Source organism: Microcaecilia unicolor, chromosome 2 (genome assembly GCF_901765095.1).
Source record: "Microcaecilia unicolor chromosome 2, aMicUni1.1, whole genome shotgun sequence".
Taxonomy (NCBI): Eukaryota; Metazoa; Chordata; class Amphibia; order Gymnophiona; family Siphonopidae; genus Microcaecilia; species Microcaecilia unicolor.
The window spans coordinates 463,902,343-463,926,029 of NC_044032.1; the positions used below are offsets into that span (position 1 = coordinate 463,902,343).

Consider the following 23,687-nt stretch of genomic DNA (forward strand, 5'->3'; position numbering starts at 1 on the left):
AGTGAGGGGGGGTCACGGTAGCGGGGCATCACCTTAAAACATTGGCCTATGCAGATGACCTGCTGGTAATGATTTCAGACATCAGGAGTTCCCTCATTCCGCTGTTGGAAATGTTAGAAGCGTACGGGCAAGTGGCGGGTTTTACTTTAAACTTGAATAAGTCCCAAGCCCTCTTGATCACATCTGACCTCATGACACGTGAAGTCTCAGGACTGCCATTTCCAGCGGTGGAGGGGGTGTTGAAGTGTCTAGGAGTGTTAATACCTGCGGCATTGGCTCAATTATATGCAATTAACATCCGCCAGCTACTGAAAGACACTAAACAGAAATTGCAGGGGTGGGAGTCTCTTCCACTAAATCGCTGGGGAAAGATAGCAATGTATAATATGTTTATAATACCAAAATGGTTATATGTATTCCAATTACTGCCTCTGTTTCTGAAGTATAAGGATGAACGTAGACTGAATAAAATGTTGAGGTGCTTCTTGTGGAGTGGGAAAAGAGCGCGTATAGCATTACAAACTATGTATACCCCAACCGAATACGGTGGGATGGGGTTGATTAGTGTAAAGAGTATAACAGTGGCAAGTAGTATGCGCCACATACGGGACTGGTTTTGTCAGACATCCTACTACTTCAATACAGACTTGGAGTTGCAGCTCCTGCCGCAGATACACTTCAGTAACTGTTTGCACACTGGAGGAACGGAGATCCCCAAAATCTTGAAAATCACAGGGATCATGAGTTCAGCAAAAGCGGCGTGGAGATGGATATGTCGATTGCACCATTTCTCCCCTAAAGTGATGCCATTTTTGTCCGTAGTTAACAACCCAGAATTCCAGCCAGGATGCATTTATCCAGCTTTTGCTAGATGGAAACAAAAAGGGATAACATATCTATTGCAAGTATTGACTGTGGAAGGGAAACTTAAAACGTTTCAAGAACTGGAAGCAGAGTACACAATTCCCTCAACAGACAATTTCCATTATATGCAACTGAAACATTATCTTCAAACTCTACCGTGGATGGACTTAATGGAAGATGTGCAAGAAGAACTATCATCAGCCTATTCCCTGGAAGCACAAACGAAAGTGCCACTGGCTCACCACCACCGTCATATAAAGGACATGGCCTCCGAAATGGACTATAAAAGATTGGCGGAAAGCTGGGAGAAAGATTTATCCCTAGCGGTATCACCAGATCAACTCAGAGAGCATATCATATATATCCGACGACGTCCAGTCTACACAACGCAATGGGATATACAATACAAAATTGCTTTGAGATATATGTAGCACCGAGGAGGGCATTCCATATGGGAGTGTCCCCTTGGGGTGAATGCCCGAAATGTGGGGCAGAGGAAGCAACACTAGGCCATATGTTGCGGTTGTGCAAAGGTATTGGAACTTTCTGGAAAACGCTAATGGCCCAAGTATCAGCTTTGTGGCAGGTACGCTGGCAAAATGATGCCCGGCTGCTGCTGGGCTGTTATTCAATACCTCAGCATGGCCCAAAAGGCATGAAGGCCTTTGTGGAAAAATCTATTATAATAGCAAAACAATGCATCCTGGCTGAATGGATTACAAACAGATACCCTACTTTGCAAGGGTGGAGACTGCGAATGATTCATTTAATTCGGATGGAGAGGATAAGTATAAAACAATTTTCTTCGGAAAGGGGAGAGAGTTGGATGAATTGCTGGAGTCTGTTTTTGGACACTTTAACACCAGCTGCACGGAGTCGCCTTTTGAATAGATAACTGTTCAACCAAATACTGGTGGAGTGACTGTATTTTGCCCAGTTAAAGGGAGGGGGAACTAGGGGATGGGGCAGGTTGGGAAGGGATGGGAGGGATAGGGAGTTTGACATAGGAGTAGCAACTATATTGTAATAGGAAAAAGCTACAAGGGGACAAGTTGGTGGGTTGGGAATCGGGATATAAAAGTTACAATGACTTACAGAATGTATTATTTGAACAAGTTCGGCATAATGTTCTTGTGAAACGATTAGATTGAAATGGTGTTGCTGCTGATTAATAAAAATGATTGAAACATAAATATGACAGAGTGACTCCTATGTTGGTGATGCATCGTTTGCTGCTGGTAGAGGTATGTGTCTAGTTCAAAGTTTGTATATTGATTTTTAAGATTCTGCATGGGTTAGCTCTTTCTTATCTAGTGAATTGGGCCCAGACCACTGCAAAGAACAGAGGTCTTAGTGATAATGTCCAGCTTCATTTTCCTGATCCTAGGGGGATGATTCTCTGCTAGTCTTTTATACCAAGCGGCAACTACCTGGAACTTTGAGAAATATACAAAATTATTTTTTCTTTCAAAAAGTTTTGAAAGTTGATTACTCCATGTCCACATTGATACTAGCTAACAGAGAGCTTCCAGGATACGGCAGGGCCGGCCTAGAAGTATGGCTAAGGGAAACTCCGCTTGCATTGCTGCCAGTTCCACTGGCACTGCCAAAGAAGAAAGTAATTCTGAGCGTGCAGTGAAGCTGTAAGATTCCAGTGTTGCTTACTTCAAAGGCTGGGGTCCAACTAGCAGTGGGTTCAACTGCTTAGTCTTCCTTTTCTCCATCATAAGATAGGTAAGGTGCCTTTTCAGCAAAGCTAAACCCGGTCCCAGACAGAGCTCCTGCTCAAGCGTCCTTTCACAACGCCATCTTGGCCCTCTGGCCATAAGGATAGTTTACTACAAACAGGTCCCCTTAAACTAAATGGCTTTACCTATAAATTAGAATCATCTTTGAAAATTCTAGGAATAATTTTGGACTATAATTTGTCATGGGAGACCCAGTTAAATGGTATTGTGAAAAAATGTTTCTGGCTTATGAGTAACCTTAAACGTGTACGGAAATATTTGACTCAAGAAAAATTCCAGCTTCTAGTACAATTTTCGATTTTGACAAAACTTGATTATTGCAACATTGTGTATCTTGGTTGTGTAAAACATCTTTTTAAGACGTTAAGAACTACTCAAAACATGGCTATTCATCTCATATGTGGTTCGAAAAGATTTGATAGATTTATCCCTTATATAAAACTCCATTGGTTACCAGTGGAGTCCCAAATAGTTTTTTTTAACTTGGTGGTTTTGTTTTTAAAATTTTCCAGGGCTTAGCCCCAGATTATATGTGCTCTTTGACTAATATATTGACATCAAAATATGACACTCATAATTATTTAAGATTATCATTTCCTATGTTATGAGGAATTTTGTCTTTCTGTCCATAGAGAACATCTGCTACAAATATGTAACTTGGTTTTATAAATTAATCCCTTCTCCCCAGTACATTCAAGATGGAATTACTGTTTGGCCTCTGGTCCAACCCTCTGACTAGCCACGGGCTTTTGGAGTCCTCTGCTTCTTGTCCCTTCCCAACCCCTTCTTGCCCCAGTTGTTAATTCTCCTCTCATTTCCCTTCTTAATGCTTAATGCTTTAAAGTAAAAATTTGGTCGCATAAGAATATGGCCCCATCTGTTATTTGGATAAAACAATTCTTCCGTGGCACCATGGAAACTGTAACACGATCAGTAGCTGAGGATTAAGGTAATTGTTAATAAACGAACACTGTGAGGCCTAAGGTTACTTTTCAGGAACTACAGAGACACATGAAAATATTGGATTTTAACAATTTCGAGAGAACTTCTTTGTGGAAGAGTGGCAAAAACTTTTCAGAAACTACAGAGACACATGAAAATATTGGATTTTAACAATTTCAAGATAACTTCTTTGTGGAAGAGTGGCAAAAAGGAAGCCACTGATGAAGAAAGGTCATATGATGTGCCACATATCATTGACAAAGAACTTTTTTTTTAATTTGTAGAAATCCTTTATTGCAACACTCAACAAGAATAACATATTTTGTACCAGTGAGAACTTAAGAAGCAGTGCCAATATAACACAAGCAAAACATCCATTTCCATATTTTAAAGAGTTTTTCACCACTCTCCCTTCCCCAGGTTCTACTTTACTTAAAACAAAGGAAACAAAGATTGCAGAAGAGATCAGGAAAGGGTAAAGAGAACACCCCCCCCCCCCCCACTCTACTCTCCCTCCCACTGCAATCAGTTAACTGTGTAAACTCACTCCCCATCCTTCCCCATGATAATCCATATAAATCTTCGCTAAATACAATCAGAAAAGGTGACTGTTAAATGCCCATGACCCAGTGTGCTTCCAGTTGCCTTACTGAGTCCTGCTCATAAAAGGTTCTTACATCTTTTCCCACCTTGAAAAGTGCCTTTCCATTCAGCCTTTAATCGTTCCATTTTGTCAAGAAAACACAGCTTTCCAAGGACATGCAAGAGGACACTGCACACATAAGGAAGAAGGTTTTGTGGTTTGATGAGACCAAAGTAAAACCTTTGGGGTCCCAGTGCTAATAGAAAATATGTGGCAAGACTTGACATCTGTGGTTCACAGACAACCTGAAGCCAACTTGATAGAGCTTAAACTATTCTGCCAAGAAGAATGAGCAATAACATTTCACATTCCACTCTGCAGAGTTGATAGACATTTATCCCGAACAACTCATGGCCGTTAATGCTGATAAGTTGAAGAGCATGGAAACTTTTGGTTTCTTATTTTCTACTTTTTGAAGATATCTAAAATTGTTCTTTCATGTTAAGAGTATGTTGTATGGATCAGACAATCAAACTCCCAGTTCAATGCTTTTGAATTGTATTTTTTTGAGACAGCAGAATTTGAAAAATGTAAAACGGTGTGAAGACATTCATATGGCATTGTTTAAGAAAATTGCTTGAAACTGAACTAGATTATGTCTTTTCAGTAGGACTCCAGTTTCATGAAGAGGTTGTCACTGACTCTTTGGTTTGTCATCCTTGCATTTAAGGGAGTATGAAATAACCCATACATAAAAGTACTACATGTGCCTCCAATTTATTGCCAATTATATATTCATTGTTCTTTTTATTAATTTATATAAAATTCATAACAAATTTAAAGCCGTAGAATTGCCAGGAAATTAAAAAAAAATCCTTTCACACATTTTAAAAGTGAAACTCACTCATGATCTTATTTTAGTGAATATATATTTCATCTTCCTTTTGTAGGTGATTATTACTGTCATAACTGGTCTTCCAGGAAGTCATGCCACTGATCTCGCTGCATTCTTGGTGACGTTTAATAAGGAGTATGGAAGGTCAGTATTGTTTTAGATTATAATCTAATTGATAAGAAATACTTAAATAGGATGTCTTATAAGAATGGTTATATTTTCTGTCAACAAGCAAGACTGAGTCTGGGACATCTGGATGATGCCTCTGATGGTTCCAGGACAGAACAGTTGTCTAGAGCGCAGAACTACGTGTAAGGCTTTGAGCATGGGCAGCCTTTTCTTACATGCAGCAGTCTTCTCAGTCTTTCAGTTTTGTTTTTTTACACTCTCTGTTGAACATATGTGACAGCAAAGCTTTCTTTTGTACCATCTTGGATAATTCTGGCACTGTTCTTTTGTAGCTGGACAAAAGAGCAGTGCCAGAGATCATCCAAGATGGTACAGACCTCCTCAGAGGCTTCCAGGCCTAAAGTGTAGTCAACTTCAACACATCAGCACAGTTACCATCTAAAGCAGTTTAGAAGTGCATACACTTCAGTCCAGATGTCATCCAAGGTACTGCCTTTAAGTAGTCTCCTGCGCTATCTGTGCCATCTTACAGTAACACCACAATCAAAATGCAGTATCTCTACTATCCAACCATGAATCTATTTCCACTATGTATTTATAAGCATAGAAAAAGAAAGACAAAGATAAATTTCATTATGTCTTTCTAAGTATATAAATATTGGAGGAAGAGCCATAGATCTTGTCTAAAATCAGCTTTACTATCTAGTACCAGTCGAAAACCTCCAACATGAATTATCAAAGACCTTCTAGATCAGAGCTTCCCAAACTGGTTGGGCTTTCCCTTGGGGGCCACAGGTTCATTTGGCTGTGATCATTAGAAGTTAGATCACAGTCAGAAAAAGATTGATAAGCATTATTTAGATGTCTTTAATGTGCTAATTCAAAAAGTGCAGTATTTCAGATTTAGCTTAAATATTTCAAAGAGAGTACAAAAACTTCTAGCATAAACTCTACACTAATTCTCAGTTCTTCAACACATACATTACTAGCCCACTTCCATTCTGCCTCTATATAAGACATTTACAATGCAGCTACGTGGTCTTCTATCCACACTTTTACATCTCACTACTGTCTTAGACCAATATTTCAGACTCGATAGCTGGTTTGCACAAGCAGTTCTGCAGAATCTTTTTACTGTTTAAAATCCAACTCCACCCTCCGGCCCATTTTCCACCAGGCTCACTATATACTTAACTATCAGAATATACTTCTCCTGTGAGTCTGGTAGCTAGTGAGTCCCATTTGTGAGAATATCATGTGTGCTTGTCTCGGGGAAAACTAGGTTACTCACCTGCAGCAGATGTTTGAGGACAGCAGGCATATATTCTCACCTCCCCTTGGAGTTGTCTTAGCTTTAATACTGTACTTCCAGTCCCACACTCAAGAGTCAGGGAAGGGGGGAAGGCATCTGCACATGCACAGTGGGGCCACTGTCTTAAGATGTAAAGTGGCAGTATACTTTGGCAGTGTCCACACTGGGCTCCATCGGATGGCGTTAACCCATTTGTAAGAATATATTTCTGCTGTCTTCGGAGAACATCTGCTACAGGTGAGCAACTTATTTGTTCCTCCTAATTATTTAAAACTAGCCAACCAGAGCTCAAATAATAGTTTAACATTTAAAAAAAAGAATTATTTATAAATTTTACAAAATAATCACAAGCATAAAGCTTGCAAAAGAAAAGGAAGAGGTAATCACAATAGGAAACAAACAAAATATATTAGGAAATAATATTGTGTTTAAATTGTAAAAGGATAAAATCTTTCCTGTCTTTCAGAAGTGATAGTACAAATATGATCTGAAAACTCGCCATGCAATACTTGTATTCAGTCCAGTTGGTTTCCATTCATAGTCCAACCTTGAAAAAAATATTGTGATCTCCCCATTATTTCTGGCTTCAGACTGATAAATCCAAAAACATCACAGAAAAATCACAAATATGTCAAGGCTTTCATTATTTGTCATTTTAAGTAGCTTTTGTGTTCAAGCATTCTTAGTAGAATAGGTCTTTAAGTTTATATTGACATATAAAAATTCAGGTTAGCAATTAGCAAAATGTCTAGTCTATAATTGTGTCAATCCAAAAGGTCACCTTCACTTTGGACCCCAATATAGTAGTAGGTGGCCCAATTCAACTTAATCAGAAGTGTTGCTTTTGCTCCAGTAAAATGTTCCTTCATCCTCACAAGTGCTGCCAGCATTCGTTGGTGAACTTCGGTCTTGGTTCTCAGGTTACTTTCGGAATCTGGTCACAAGCTAAGCAGCTGTTCCATATCAGTTTTCTGGATCTCTGAGTGATATTTTTCTCCCTCTGAGTGTTGCACACCTTCTTCAGGGTTGCTCAGTCTTAATTCAGGTGGATAACCATTACTATATTTTATGTCAACAAACAAGGAGGAATGGTTTGCCTTTGGTTATGCTGAGAAGCAGCACAAATTTGTGATTTTCATACTTATTCAAATTCAAGCAACTTACATTTTGAAAGATGATAATCATATAGCTGACAGTTTCAACAGGGTTCTTCAGCCCAACATGTGGTCTCTGGACTGTCAAATTACACAGGACATTTTTCAGGCCTGGGAAATTGCTCAAATGCACTCATTTGCCACTGGCAAGAACATAAAATGACCTTTGTGGAAACATCTACCATCACATTTGTGTTTCTGTAAAGGCCAACTGACCTATCCAGGCTGCCCATCCACAGCATCCACTATAGAGATCAATTGAATTTTGGTTTGGACACCAAAACTGGCCCAAAGTCCATGTTCAGTCATATTTCAACTTTGGTTGAAAATGCCAGTGCATTTTCAGTTGAAACTGAAATACCCCCCCCCCTTCCCCCCCCCCCCCATGGTGATTCTCTGCCTGCCCCCACTTCCACCATGGCCAGAATGAGTCCTCCCGTGCTGTCATTCCACCAGCTGGCCCCCACACCCACCCAAAGGTCCTTCCCATGCCTACTTTTAATGCCCTGGTAGTCCAGTATCCTCTTTCAGGCAGGAGTGATCCCCATTCACTTCTGCCCTCACCGAGACTGCCATGAGACATCCAGCAGTCATTTTGACTGAGGAACCGGCAGGTGCAGGAGCGACTAGGGATCACACATGCCTGAAAGAGACCACTAGACTATCATGGCATTTAAAGGTGGGGGGGGGGGGGCTGAAAGGACCTGCACTCTGCTGGGGTGGGGGTGGTTGATGTGCCATTTTTGGCTTCGGTTTCAGTTGAAAACAAGTGGCAGATTTTGTCTGCTGATTGTTTCAGTCAAATCCAAGAAACTGTATAGGTCTTGTCAGAACCAGCTACTTCTCAAAAATCTTATGCAGGTTTCAAACATTTCCATCACTCTCAACTCAGAACAAGTGCTCCCTTCTACATCCTAGTCTCAGTTCACTAGCCCTAACAGTGTTTAAAGTCTGGCCTGGGTTTACCAACACCCATTTAAAATAGCCTAGGCACAGCATGAAGACCACCTAACAAGCATACTCCTTTAAATGGAAGAGATGTTTCTTTGTCTCGCTATTGAGAATTGGTGCTTCACAAGTGATTATGACTCCAGTTTTCTCCCTATACCATATTTCACTGCCTATACTATCTCTCTTGACTAGGGCTGCAATTATCCTCCATTAAACTGCAGCTCCTTGTGATCTTCACTTAACCCTCCATTGCCTCAGGTATAAACTTAAATTGTGAGTCATATATATATAGGACAGAAAAAGACCTACTGTACCTCAATGCATACCACTTTCATAGTTGTATATAAGAAATTTAATATATGTATGTCTGAATGCATTCTTAACTAATCAATGTCTAGCCATTTTCTGATTTATAAAATGGATTCTTCATGTCAAGCTACCATTTGGAAGCCGCCTTTGTTATGGGACCTCTATCTTGGCCTTTCATCTTTCAAGAAGCTGTCTTGAATCAACTGAATCTGTGTAACTCAAGCATCTTACCTGGATTTGTTTTTTAATAATAGTGGTTATTCAAGGTGAAATAAGTGAACTTCAGCCCTAGTTAACTCCATCATAACAAGGTAGTTCTGTGTACTCATTCTAGGTTCTTACCAAAGGCAGTCATATCTTTCCATGTCAATGAGGAGATAGTGCTCCCCATGTTCTGTCCTAAACCACATAATCCATGCGAGAAGTCCCTTCACACTCTGGACTATGAAAAAGCTTTTGCTTATTTTATCTTGAGGGAACTGAATCGATTAGAAAATATATGCTGTTATCACCTTTGACCCCCCCCCCCCCCCCAAAAAAAAAAAAAAAAAACCAAACTGGTATTCCAGTAGCCAAATGAATATTGTCAAATTGGCTAGCGTCCTGTATTCAGTTCTGTTAACAGAAAAGCTAGTATTCTTCTGATCAGTGAAGTGTGACCTCACCAAATTAGAGCCACTGCTACTAACAGCTCTTTTGGCATCTTCTTCACTAGACAGCATTTGGCAGTTTTTTTTTTCTAAGTGGCAGCATTTCACACGGCACTGCTAAGGAAGTTGCTATTGCTGCCCGCATACATGCAGATATCTACTCGAAGAGACAGTTTTCTGTTTTGTTTTCTAAAGATTTGTATGCAATATTCATTAAGGAGATCTGGCTATTATATTGGTCCCTGGCGTAGGCAGATTTTCGCCAAAACACGGACCGTGTCGGGTGGTCTTTAAATAAAGAAATTTCGATTGTCCCAGTCTTGGAGGACTTTTTTTTGCTTTGTTTTGGTTGGTGTACTCTTGATCTCTCTCTCTTTTTCTTGGCAATAGAATAAAAACAAATGTACAAGTAGACCTAAGAGACAAATCATAAATAATGCTTAAAAATTATTTTAATGTATTCTTTGGCTTTGCATTCCTTGGTGTTCAGGTGTGTTTTCTTCTTATGCCCTGATGGATTCATCTCCACTACTCTCCCACTATCAATCAGTGTACTTCTGGGCTCTGACGTGAGACATATTTTGTTCTCTCTATGTACTTATTCTCTTGTTTGTCTGTCCTAATCAGATTGTAATCTCTGTTGAGTAGGGACTGTCTCTTCATGTTCAGGTGTACAATCCTGCATACGTCTAGTAGCGCTATAGAAATGATGGGTAGTAGTAGTTGATGCTCTGATATTCTCCAATGGTTGTCATTACCATCTTTACACTGATTACTCCCAGATCTCTCTTCACACCAGAAATGTCAGCAGGAATCCAGGCCCAAGGCTCAGCCTGTTTGTTTGACACTGCTGCCTGGATGTCTCACCGCCATCTGAAACTGATCATGACCCAGACTGAACTCCCCCCCCCCCAACCCACCTCTCCTTTTCCCCCCCCATTCTCTATTTCTGTGGATAACTCTCTCATCTGTCCTGTCACCTCATCTACCCTGTCTCCTTGGGGTCATTTTTGACTCCTCTCTCTCTTTCTTTGCACATAAAAGACTGCTAAAATTTATTGTTTCTTTATAACATCACCAAAATGTGTGTGCTCCTTCCTGAGTACATCAGCAAAACCCTTATCTATACTCTTATCATCTCATACTTAGATTACTGCAACTTGCTGCTTCCAGGTCTCCCACTAAACAATCTCTCTCCCCTTCAATCTGTTCAAAATTAGGCTGCACAAATTATCTTCCGCCAATGTTGTTACACGCACATAATGCCCTGTCTTCAAGTTATTCATTGGCTCCTTTTTTTGCTTCTGTATACAGTTCAAACTCCTTTTACTGACTTAGTGAATTCATTCTGCAGCTCCTCAGTATCTCCTCTTATCTCTCCCTACATCTGTCCTCGGGAGCTCTGTTCATTTTGTAAGTCACTCTTATCTGTACCCTTGACCTCCACTACCAACTCTATACCAGCATGGCTTTTGTGTGGGGAAATCTTGCCTGACCAATTTACTTCAATTCTTTGAAGGAGTGAACAAACATGTGGACAAAGGGGAGTCGGTTGATATTGTGTATCTGGATTTTCAAAAGGCGTTTGACAAGGTACCTCATGAAAGGCTACAGAGGAAATTGGAGGGTCATGGGATAGGAGAAAATGTCCTATTGTGGATTAAAAACTGGTTGAAGGATAGGAAACAGAGAGTGGGGTTAAATGGGCAGTATTCACAATGGAGAAGGGTAGTTAGTGGGGTTCCTCAGGGGTCCGTGCTTTTTAATATATTTATAAATGATTTAGAGATGGGAGTAACTAGCGAGGTAATTAAATTTGTTGATGACACAAAGTTATTCAAAGTCGTTAAATCGTGACAGGATTGTGAAAAATTACAAGAGGACCTTACGAGACTGGGAGACTGGGCGGCTAAATGGCAGATGATGTTTAATGTGAGCAAGTGCAAGGTGATGCATGTGGGAAAAAAGAACCCGAATTATAGCTACGTCATGCAAGGTTCCACGTTAGGAGTTACGGACCAAGAAAGGGATCTGGGTGTCGTCGTCGATAACACACTGAAACCTTCTGCTCAGTGTGCTGCTGCAGCTAAGAAAGCGAATAGAATGTTGGGTGTTATTAGGAAAGGTATGGAAAACAGGTGTGAGGATGTTATAATGCCGTTGTATCGCTCCATGGTGCGACCGCACCTTGAGTATTGTGTTCAATTCTGGTCGCCGCATCTCAAGAAAGATATAGTAGAACTGGAAAAGGTGCAGCGAAGGGCGACTAAAATGATAGCGGGGATGGGAAGACTTCCCTATGAAGAAAGACTAAGGAGGCTAGGGCTATACAGCTTGGAGAAGAGACGGCTGAGGGGAGACATGATAGAGGTATATAAAATAATGAGTGGAGTGGAACAGGTGGATGTGAAGCGTCTGTTCACGCTTTCCAAAAATACTAGGACTAGGGGGCATGCGATGAAACTACAGTGTAGTAAATTTAAAACAAATCGGAGAAAATTTTTCTTCACCCAACGTGTAATTAAACTCTGGAATTCGTTGCCGGAGAAAGTGGTGAAGGCGGTTAGCTTAGCAGAGTTTAAAAAGGGGTTGGACGGATTCCTAAAGGACAAGTCCATAAACCGCTACTAAACGGACTTGGAAAAAATCCAAAATTCCAGGAATAACATGTATAGAATGTTTGTATGTTTGGGAAGCTTGCCAGGTGCCCTTGGCCTGGATTGGCCACTGTCGTGGACAGGATGCTGGGCTCGATGGACCCTTGGTCTTTTCCCAGTATGGCATTACTTATGTACTTATGCTATGCTTTATATCTGGAATACACTTCCTGAGTCAGTACGTCATTATCTGTCTCTGGCCCTATTCAAAACTACAGTACGGTGTACAGCGCTGCGTATGCCTTTTAGCACTATAGAAATGATAAATAGTAGTAGTAAAAGCCCACCTTTTTGAGGATGCATGTAATTCAACCTCTTATTCATCTGTCTTTTACCCATGTTTGTTTTAATCATTCCCATAATAAACACTTTAATCCCCGTTTGTCAGTCTTGTATATATTGTAAGCTCTGTCAAGTAGGGACAATCTATTACCTGTTCTGTGGACAACACTGTAGTAGTACTATAGAAATGATAAATAGTAGAAGAGTCTATACTTCAAAATCCTAAATAGGCTGAAAAGTTGAATGGATTATGAATGTCTCAGTGTAAATACAGTGTTCTGACTGTTGAAACAAAGTTTTAGATCTACAATAAATAACTTTGTACAACTTTTGAGCTATAATATAACCTTTGGTATGCTAAATCTGCTGTATCATGTATTTATCTTTAGTAACACTTATGATGATTGTACTTATTTTTATAGGTGGATGGTATATCGACAAACTCCACACAGTTCAGAATTTTTCAGCATTACACATTTTCAGCGTTACCTCTCTAGTGTTCTTGATGCACAGCAGAACCGCAGTGCCCGTCAGTCTTTCTATGCCAGAAAGAAAATGAGACTCCTTGTTGTTCTAGAAGGGTAAGATTTCAGAAACTATCTTAAAGAATACAAGATAAGGGATCAATTTTTCTATTATTTAATTGAAAATTAAAAATAAATAAATAAAAACTGTTACTCTGTCGAAAATCATTATGAATCAGCCACAGTACTGAGTGATGTCATCCAGTGGCCCCTATATCCCAAAAAAGGGAAGGCACCAAAAGGCAAAATTTTGACACGCTGAGGAGAGATTAGAAAATCAACCTCCTTGCTCCATGGAAAACGATAAACTGCTGGTTCTGCGCTCGAGCATTGGGTGGGAAGGCACTCGGGCATGTGCAGTGGGGGCAGTGCCTCAAAGCTTTCTCAGAGCTCAGAAATAATTGAAAGATTTTCAGGGGATAAGCAGGCATAATATTCTCACATGTGGGTGATGTCATCCATGGAGCCTAGTTCGGACACTGCAAGTGCACTGTCACTTTAAATCTTTGAAGCAGTGCCTCCATTGCACATGCCTGACTGCCTTCCCACCCAATGCTCGAGTGCAGGACCAGCAGTTTATCTTTTTCTATGGAGCTAAGAGGTTGATTTTCTAATCTATCCTCGGTGTGTAAAAGTTTGCCTTTTGGTGCCTTACCTTTTTTGGGATATTTTTTATTAATGTATTAATGTTGTTAAATGTATTCATTTTTTCAAATTATTTTTCATTTTTCTGCCTTTGGGGCCTCTGAGCCCTTCCTTTCCCGGGAAGCATCGACCATTTTCACGTACGCAACTACTCAAGCTCACCAGGCCATAGAGCCTTTTGACCTTGTGTCAGCTGTTTTCCTCTCCATATCAATGAGGGTGCTTAGCGACTCTAAGAAGTGTACTTGATCCAGTAGGACTATTTCAGGCACAGATCCCAATAACTGGTGTGTTTAGTGCTTGAGTCCAGAGCACTGGAACATTGAGTGTAGCCTCTGCCTCCGCATGCAAGCGAGGACCCTTAAAGCCCGCAGAGTCCAACATGACAAGCCTTGTGGTTCTTCATTGACATTGGCATCCGCATCCAGCATGGCATGGAATTTCTCACTCGACACGGAACCTGCATCGACATTGGGTGCACCGACGCAACATCAAGATGGTCCGACATCAGACTCATTACCATGATCTAATAAGGACGCTGCATCCTCCTCTTCAGTGTTATGTGCATCAAGGGACCTGCATCGTAAAAAACCTAAGAAGCATCGCTATCATTCTTCCTCCAGGCACTCTGCCAACACTTCTCCTGCAATGACATTCTCGATGTACAGGAAGTGTCCATGCCACAGTGACTGCTCTCCAACTTATTTCTCATCGAAAGCATTCGAGGTCTTCGAGATCTCCTATGCCTACGCAGGTTATAACTCAAGCTGCACCCACACCGCTTTCTCAGCCAGTACCGACGCCTACTCTATAGGAAGAAATCTGGGCTATGCTCAAGGAGGAATTCTCAAGGCTATCTCATTCGCAGTCTATACAGGTTTACAGTGTGCTAGCGCCAGCCTCAGCCCAACCTGTTGATACATCGGAGAGACAGTCGCAGGAGAGGTCCTGCACACTGGCTTACTGCCAAACGTCAGGGGCAGCATGAACCCAACCAATGCACGCGTCAACATCAGCAGAGGAACTCCCTCCGACCTCACAGACTCATCTGCCTCAACAAAGAGCTGCCACTCTAGTCAACACTTTCCTTCACGTACTTCTCATGAACAGTACTTTGAAGAATCAGACTCAGACGTCTCCTCCAGAAAGTATATCCTTTCCTGTCTTTGTCAGTGAGATGGTTCAAGCCATAACTTTCAAATTGGAGACAGAGGATGAACCTCATTCAGAATTCTTTCAGGTTGTAGATTATGGCTCTCCTTCTAGAGAAGGAATCACTGTTCCACTTAAATACTCTAATCAAAAAACTGCAAGACTCCACTTACAGTTCTAGTTGCCCCAAAGAAAATTGATACACTGTACAAGATACAGAAATGCACTGGGTCTGAGAAAACACAGTTAACCTCATCATTCCCTAGTTGTGGAATCTGCTTTAAAATGCACACACAGTGCAAAATCTCATGCTTCTGTTCCTCCAGGTGGAGAAGCTAGAGCATTGGACTCTTTTGGCAGAAAAACATCTCAAGCTTCAATGCTAAAAAATCGCATACTAGATTATCAACTTTATTCTACAATTTACTTAAAATCTCTAATACAGAGTGCTCTCTTCTTTGCAGAATTCCTTCCCCCTGAGAAGGCTGATGAATTCCATAAGCTTCACAGGAAACTTCTGGATTTTCATAAATATCTGGCAAGGCGAGCCTTTGATGTATCTTCACACATTTCTGCCTTAGGAGTCATAATGCAGCGTCTTTCCTGGCTCAGGTCTCCAACCTTGATTCTGCAATCCAGAAGGTTCTAGTGGACTCTCTTGACATGGAAACAATGTGTTTGGTGATAAAATCGAGGAAGTGGCCGACCTAATTAAAAAAAAACATACAGATACTATAAAAACTCTATCTAGGCCACAGACTTCTGCTACCTCTTCTTCTTCTAGAACGTTAGGAGGATTTTAATGCTCTAATTTCTATATGTGTAAACGTCGTTCTACTCCTCCTCCACCTCAAAGGACTATGCCTAAACACTCATGTCCATGGCAGCATCAGGGTCAGAAATCCCAGACTTCTCCTTAGTCTAAACAAGAACCCAGTTTTTGACTTCTTCCTAGAGAACATTGCCACCATATAGTTTTCTGTGCCAGGTGACCTACTGGTAAGAGGAAGACTCATTTTCTTTCAACAGAGGTGGCCTCTCATACCCTCTGACTGTTGAGTGCTATGCACCATACAGCATGATTACATTCTGCACTGGGGAAAAAAAGACCTCCCAACCATCCACTATAGAGCCTCACTTCCTCTCCCTCCAGATGAGACTACTTCGAGAGGAGATCTCTGCCCTTCTCCGGCAAAATGCATAGTCCCAGTTCCTCTTCTGGACAGAGGTCGAGGGTTGTATTCCAGATATTTTCTCATACCAAAAAAGACAGGAGGAGTACGTCTAATTCTCAATCTACAAGACTTAAACAAGTTTCAACTCAAACAAACATTTTGCATTGTTTCCCTGGGCTCACTGCTTCCCACGATATAACTCAACAAATAGCTTTGCTCTCTGGATCTCAAGGAGGCATGCATGCACATACCTATTCTCCCTGCACACTGAAAGTTCCTTTTTCCGCTGTGGAACTCTACATTATCAAATCAAGGTCTTACCATTTAGCTTGGCTTTGCCTCTTCAAGTATTCACAAAGTGCCTGATAGTGGTAACTGCAACACTTTACAAGTGGGGCATACATGTCTTCCTCTACCTAAATGACTAATTAAACAAGGCAGCCTCCCAGGAGTCAACACACACCTCCATTCTATCCAGAACTCCTCAGGCTTGTTCAGTTACCCGAAATCACATCTTCAACCAGATCAGACCTGAGTGTTCATAGGGGCTCTCCTTGATGCTATGTATAGCCAAGCCTTCCTTCCTCAATCGAGAGCAAACAACGTATTGCATCTCTCCACTCAGGTGTTCAAATTCACCCAAATATCTGCTTGTCAGATGCTTTGCCTAATCAATCACATCGCTTCAACAGTCCATGTAACTCCATTGGCTCAACTCCTTCCAAATTCCTCAGTGGATGCTCTTCTCTTAGTGGTCCCAACCATGGGGATTATTCTTGGCCTCTATTCAAGTCCGCTACACCACTTTCTACAGTGGTGGATGGTGTCCCATAATCTCACTCGGGGTCTTCCATTTCAGCCCCCTCCACATCACAGGGTCCTCACCACAGATTCCTCTATGGTAGATTGAGATGCTCACCTCTATGGTCTTCACACACAGAGTTCTTGGTCCCCATGGGAAAAACAACATCATATCAACCTCCTGGAATTATGAGCAGTCTGGAACACTCTCAAGACCACATCCTTGATGAGGTAATACTCGTTCACATGGACAACAAGGTTGTGAAGTATTACCTGAACAACCAAGGAGAAACAGGTTCTTACCATCTTTGTCGGCAAGCAATCCAGATATGGACTTGAGCAACTTCTCAAAACCTATAAGAGCTGTTTACCTAGATGGCAAACAGAATGCTGTGGCAGACAAATTGAGCAGTGTCCTTCAGCCTCATGAATGCTCCCTCAGCAACTCTGTAGTTGGTCGAATATTCCAGCAGTGGGGGACCAAATCCATAGACCTGTTCACATCTCCTCAGAAGAACCAGCTTCTCCACTTTTGTTCCAGGATATATGCTCCCAATCATATAGCCCCAGGTGCCTTCTTGCTCCACTAGGGAACAGACCTTCTATATGCCTTTCCCCCACTATCTCTCATAGAGAAACCTCTGCTCAAACTGCATCGAGACCAGGGGATCATGATTCTCATTGCTCCTTACTGGACACGTCAAATCTGGTTCCCTCTTCTAGAGTTATTGTCCAAGGAACCATTGAGGTTAGATCCTTTTCCAACCTTAATAACACAGAAGGTGTCTCTCCATCTAGACTCCTTGCTTTCTAGCCCTGATGGCTTTGTTCCTGACTACATAGATTTACATTCCTTAAACCTTCCTGAAGGAGCCTCAAGGATACACCTAGCCATTAGGAAACCTTCAATGCAAAAATGTTACCCTTTCAAGTGGAAAACATTTTCTTTCTGGTGTGCATTCAGATTATTCAACCCTGCTAGGAGCTCTCTGACTACCCTTATGGAGTGCCTCCTCCATCTTTCAGATTCTGGCCTCAAAACTAACTCAGAGTACACTAGAGTGCCATTAGCGCATTTCACTTCAAGGCTGATAATAAACCAGTTTCTGTTCATCCCTTCATAGTAAGATTCATACCAAACCTCCTCCTTCTACTACTACTAATAGCATTTATATAGCGCTACCAGACGCACGCAGTGCTGAACACCTGACATAGAGAGACAGTCCCTGATCAAAGAGCTTACACAGCCTGTGACTTGGGATCTCAACATCATCCTCACAGCTCTAATGAAATGTCCTTTTGAACCATTTCATTCCTGTTCTCTGAAGCTCGTTTATAATGTAGTGTTCTTAATAGCTCTTATTTCTGCCAGAAGAGTAAGCACATTTCAAGCCCTTGTGGCAGAGCCACCTTACATCAAGTTCTACCATGACAGGGTTGTACTCTGAACCCACCCCAAATTCCTCTCTAAAGTGTTATTGGAGTTCCATAAGCCATACTCTCATCCTAGAGAAGCAGCACTGCATACCTTAGACTGCAAAAGTGCTCTAGCATATTATCTGGAGTGTACAAAACCTCATAGGAAGTCCTTCCAGGTTTTTGTATCCTTCGACCCTAACAGATTAGGGATACCCATCACCAAATGTACTATATCTACTTGGCTGTATCTCTTACATGTATATTGAGGCTGAGCTGACCCGGGTCACTGTAAGTGCCATGTAAGTTTTAAGGTGACAGTGCACTTGGCAGTGTCCGCACTGGGCTCCATGGATGACATCACCAACATGTGAGAATATATGCCTGCTATCCTCTGAGAACACATGCTACAGATAACTTTTTCTGAGAATGTGAGGAGCTTGCTTGGTGTTTAAGTAATTCACAAATCTTCATTTATTTTTGTCTTTGCTATTGGCAAGATGCAGGTCGTTCCCTGAAAATGTTTTCTTATTGATACTAGTTATATTTTCTATTGTGTATACTCCCTTGAGTTACTAAAATCCAAAATTGGAAATTGGAGTTTATCCTTGTGAATTGCCTCTTCATTCAAAAGAGGTTTGGACAACTTTCTTCTGGTTATTACCTTGCCTGCAAATGAGCTACGAGAAATACATTTACTTTATGGTATGTGCTGGGTCATCGTGAATCGATCCGGCCACTGTAGGGCTCGATGGACCTTAGTCTGACTAAGAATGGCTTTTCTTAAGTAACTCTCTACTGAAGAACAGCTATGTAGAGTACCATCTAGCACTTGCAAAGAAACATTTAGGGGACACTATATGCACGTGGGAGAATATTATGTGATCTTATGAGACTAAAGTTGTATTTTTTAATCTTACTGCTAAGCAATATGTGGCAAAAATCACCATCCCTACAGTAAAGCATAGTGGTGGCAGTATTGTATCTTGAGCAGTGGGGACAGAGAAGCTTATGAAAATCAAAGGAAAGAAGGATGGTGCAATATGCAGGCAGATACTAGAGGAAAACTTTTTTCAGCTTCCGTAAACTTGGAACTGGGTAATAGATTCATCCTAAGTGATCCTAAGCACAAAGCAAAACTATCCATGGGGTGGTTCAGTAAGAAGAAAGTAAATGTCTTCAACAGCACTGGTCAAAACACAGACCAGAATATAGTAGAAGATCTGGGGGAAGTCTTGAAAACTGCAGTCCATGGATAATCTGCAGACAACTTCAAAGAGCTTGTAGTGTTTTGCCAAGAAGAATAGGCAAAGGCTGTAAAGTTGGTTTACACATCAAAGCTGGTATTGTCCATAAGGGGTTTCCACTAAGTATACATTGATGTAAAAAAGATTTTCCCCCTCCTGATTTTCCTTATTGTATATCTGTAAATGTTGTAGGATCTGGGCTTGAGCACAATTTGTTTTTTATGTATAAGGACTTGAAAGAGGACTGCTGAGCACAAACCAGCCAGATCTAGGCCCACTATTTTAACGCCTAGATTTTCCTGGTCAAGTTAGGAAACAGAAATTAGTACTAGATGCTTAACTTCTGCCCTCCTGTTACTGAGCCCCAAACCAGTGGCGTAGCTACAGGGGGCCTTGGGGGCCCAGGCCCCCCCATTCCAGCTTCAGGCACCCTAACCCTGATGACCAGTCAAGTGCCTATTTTTTAGGCACTGTTGGCTGCCATCCCGCTCCGTGCACCAGGTTTGTCCAATCCATGATTCCAATTGATTCACCAATTCGTTTTTGGCAAATTGATTGAAATCGATTTTTTTCCTCACTCACTAGCCTTCACTTTTAGCCGCCTTCCTCTACTGCCGCCACCTTCCTCTGGGCTCCCCTCTCCCTCACATGACGCAGGATGCAGAGTCCCGCCCCTCCATGCCATCACCTTTTTGCTTTGCCCTGTGGCGCCCCTGTCGCTTTCCCAGTCGCGCTGCCTCTGACCACTGGCTCTAGCATAGAGACTGTCCCGAAGGGACGTAGTTTCAGCTGACGTCTTGTTTCCTGTTTTTTGCTCGGACCGATGGATAAGCTGAGGACTTTGCTGTTGACTGTTCTCAGCGTGCTCCTGCTGCTCTGGGGCCCAGATAAGAGCTGCAGTGCCACAAAGGGCAGATGTGAAGGGGAAGGTGGTGAAAACAGAGCATGGGATGTGAGAGGAAGATGCAGAGAATTGGAAAAGTGGGTGTGATGCATCGGATGGAAAGAGAAAAGGGTACAAATTTCAAAGGATATGTGAAGCAATATAGCCCCGAGAGAGAGAGCAGAACGGGGCTGGGCTTAACTGCACTGATGGTGGTTAGTTGGAAGGGTGAAGAGGTGCTAGAAGTACAACGCTGCCACGCTTCTCTCCCTTCCCCCACATAATCCCATGTCTGCCTTTCACTGAATGCTATTTAGCTTTAATTACCCACCCCCTCCAAATTTGAGCTCAAGGCAAGTTGGAGTACACTAGATAATTTCCCCTCCAGAAGGGCTGGCAATCTATTGTGCCCGAGTCACAAAAAGATGTGTCACAGGGAAAACTTGGATTTTAACCTTGGCTTCCCTGGCTCAGAGCCAGCTGCTCTAACTACTAGGCCATTTCTTAAATTATATGGCTGCTAGGGTATCTATTCTTCTTGATCTGAAATCATCATGGATGAAGCTGAGGAAGGGGCTAGGGGGACATTTTTTTACCCTGTTTATTATAGAGAGACCAATATGCTAATATATTCAATCAAGTTGAATCAAATCTAAAAAAACAGTTTTTTGAGTGAATTGAATTTAATCAAATCAAAATTTTTTTGACTGAATCGGACAGCACTACCATGCACTGCTGTAGCCTAGTGGTTAGTGCAGGGGACATTGATCCTGGGGAACTGAGTTTGATTCCCACTGCAGCTCCTTGTGACTCTGGGCAAGTCACTTAACCTTCCATTGCCCCTGGTACAAAATAAGTACCAGAATATATGTAAACCGCTTTGAATGTAGTTGCAAAAACTTCAGAAAGGCGGTATATCAAGTCCCATTTCCCTTCCCTTTTCAATTTTCCGGGCCACTGGCAGCGTCAGTAGGGTAAACACACTGCCTTCAGCGGCTGAAAGCTTTCCCTCTGCTCTGCTACAATTTCCTGTCCTGCCCAGGCGGGACGTTACAACAGAGGAAGAGCTTCCTGGGCCACTGAAAACAGTGTGTTTACCTTACTGACGCTACCGGTAGCCCAGAAAATTGAAGAAGGGGAGCAGTGAAGGACAGCGGTGCAGGGAGCCGGAACAGGCGATGTCAAAAATCTGAAGCCAATTAAGCTGGTCTCCCTTTCCCTCTCCTCTGCGCAGCTGTCATTCCCATTCACCCAAAACAAGCAAACCTATGAGCTGCTCTATCCATGTTGTTGTCCTTTATTGTTGGTAACATTTTTATTTGATCTCGCTTATATTTTCAAACATGCCAGCTTTACAGCATGCGGGGGTACATAGGAGAAGCATTAAGTAATTAGTTCTAAATTGTAAATCATTGTGTCATTTGGGAGGGGCTGGTTATGGGGACCGCTTGCATGCATGCAGAGATGTTTTCACCTAGTAAAGGACCACTTGTGTTGTTCATCTAGTAAAGGGCCGCCAAAACATACACTAGCCAGCTCATTTTCGAAAGTGATCGCCGGCCATCTTCCGACACAAATCGGGAGATGACCGGCGATCTCACAAAAGCGGCCAAATCGGTATAATCGAAAGCAGCTATTTTGACACCATCGCCGCTTTCCCGTCGCAGAGCCGGCGAAAGTTCAAGGGGGCGTGTTGGCAGCGATGTGAAGGCGGGGCATGGGCGGGGTTACGAAATGGCCGGCTTTAGCCCATAATGGAAAAAAAAAACCCGGCGATGAAGAGCATTTGGCCGCTTTTACTTGGTCCCTTTTTTTTGAGGTCCAAGCTTCAAAAAGGTGGCTGAACTGATGTGCACGTGGGTTTGCTTTATAAACCCAAAGGTGAATCCTAAGGGTGGTTGAACAATTGGTATAAACTGTGTTGTTTCTGACTACTTGTTTTGGGCTGCTTTGGATCCTGCTGATCTGTACATCTGCTGTCTAGAATGTTGGAAGCTGGAAATGAGAAAATAAAAATTAGTCTTTGGATGTACTCTGTAGAAGATGTTGTTTACTTTTGCAATTCGTGTATCGATGCTTGTTCTGGTATGTGTATGTTTATAAGGAGAAGGGGGTGGAAGGAACTCCAGGGACTTGAACTGGTTCATGTCAGCTTCAGAAAGGAGAGAAAGCAGTAGAACCAGAGGAAGGGACAAGAAGACTTATTTTATTAGTACAGCTTAATAAGGTATTTTATATTTCTTATAAAGTAAAGTTGAGGGATTTGTTCCACTGCAGTAATTATTTTCCAGGATACTGTGATGTGTGCTGAGAGGTTGACCAGACTCAAGTCTACTATAATGGCAACATTTAAGTCATGGGATAATTCAACTTCATTTAAAAATGTCAGTGTTTCTAAGGTTTCCATAAGTGTGCATGTGGTTTATGTTGATTTACTTGGAAATCCATTATCAAGTGCACTCTAAGGCATTATGTAGGAGTATACCAAGCACTACTCACACCTATATGCCTAGTGCCCCCCCCCCCCCCATGTTAACTCTAGCCCTCCCCCCCCCAATGTCAGTTCTGGCTAGGCCCCTGCCCCAAACCTAATCACTTTACTACAGCCACCTTTATTTTAACTGATAAAGTTAGACCCGTTAGAGTGGAGTCAGTTTTTAATTGGCAAGGCTTAACTGGCCAACTTCTAAAATCCACCTCTTGTTGATGGAAAATTAACGCATGTAATTGGTATAACTTATGTAAAAATAATACTTTGACCCGAAACGTGTTACAAGGCTGGCAGGATTTGCCGTTATCACTGCTAGGCAGAGTAAACTTGATAAAAATGGTGTTATTCCCTAAATGACTTTATGTGCTACAGACAATACCACTCTGGCTGCGCCGTAAAGATCTGAAGAGTTTCTATAAATTAGTGTCGAAGTTCTGCTGGAGGGGTAAGAAACCTAGAATTCGCTTCTCACATTTAATAGGAGGTTGGAACCGAGGTAGGGTGGGTGTGCCAGACCTGGCGCTGTATAACCAGGCGTGTCAACTGCGTCATTTAGGAGATTGGTATTTGGGCACACAGCGGTACACTCCCATAGCGCTAGAGACGGCATACTTGGCGTCCTATCAGCTTTTCTCGCTCCTGCACCACAAAACACGGAACCTTCCTGGGGGACTAAACAATAATGTGATGCAGCCGCTCCGAGAGGTGTGGGGTGCGCTTGTTCGGCGGCTTGAGGGAGATCCGGCAGTGACAGATCAACTTACCATATGTGGGAACAGTGATTTCATACCTGAGCTGTCGAGTCGTCAGTTTGTTGAGTAGGCACATCGGGGGATTTCACATCTGGCACATCTGGTGGGCGGAGATGGGCAGCCCT

At 42.1% G+C, this 23,687-nt stretch overlaps 1 protein-coding gene across 1 annotated transcript in view; it reads left to right on the top strand.

The window, feature by feature from the left end:
• The window catches only part of C2H20orf194 (chromosome 2 C20orf194 homolog), a 441,211-nt gene that overhangs the window by 346,571 nt on the left and 70,953 nt on the right, over positions 1-23,687 (top strand). The window contains exons 26-27 of the mRNA XM_030190991.1: positions 5,088-5,176; positions 12,899-13,057. Of these exons, the coding sequence (XP_030046851.1) occupies positions 5,088-5,176; positions 12,899-13,057 (248 nt within the window). The remainder of the gene's footprint in view (positions 1-5,087; positions 5,177-12,898; positions 13,058-23,687) is intronic.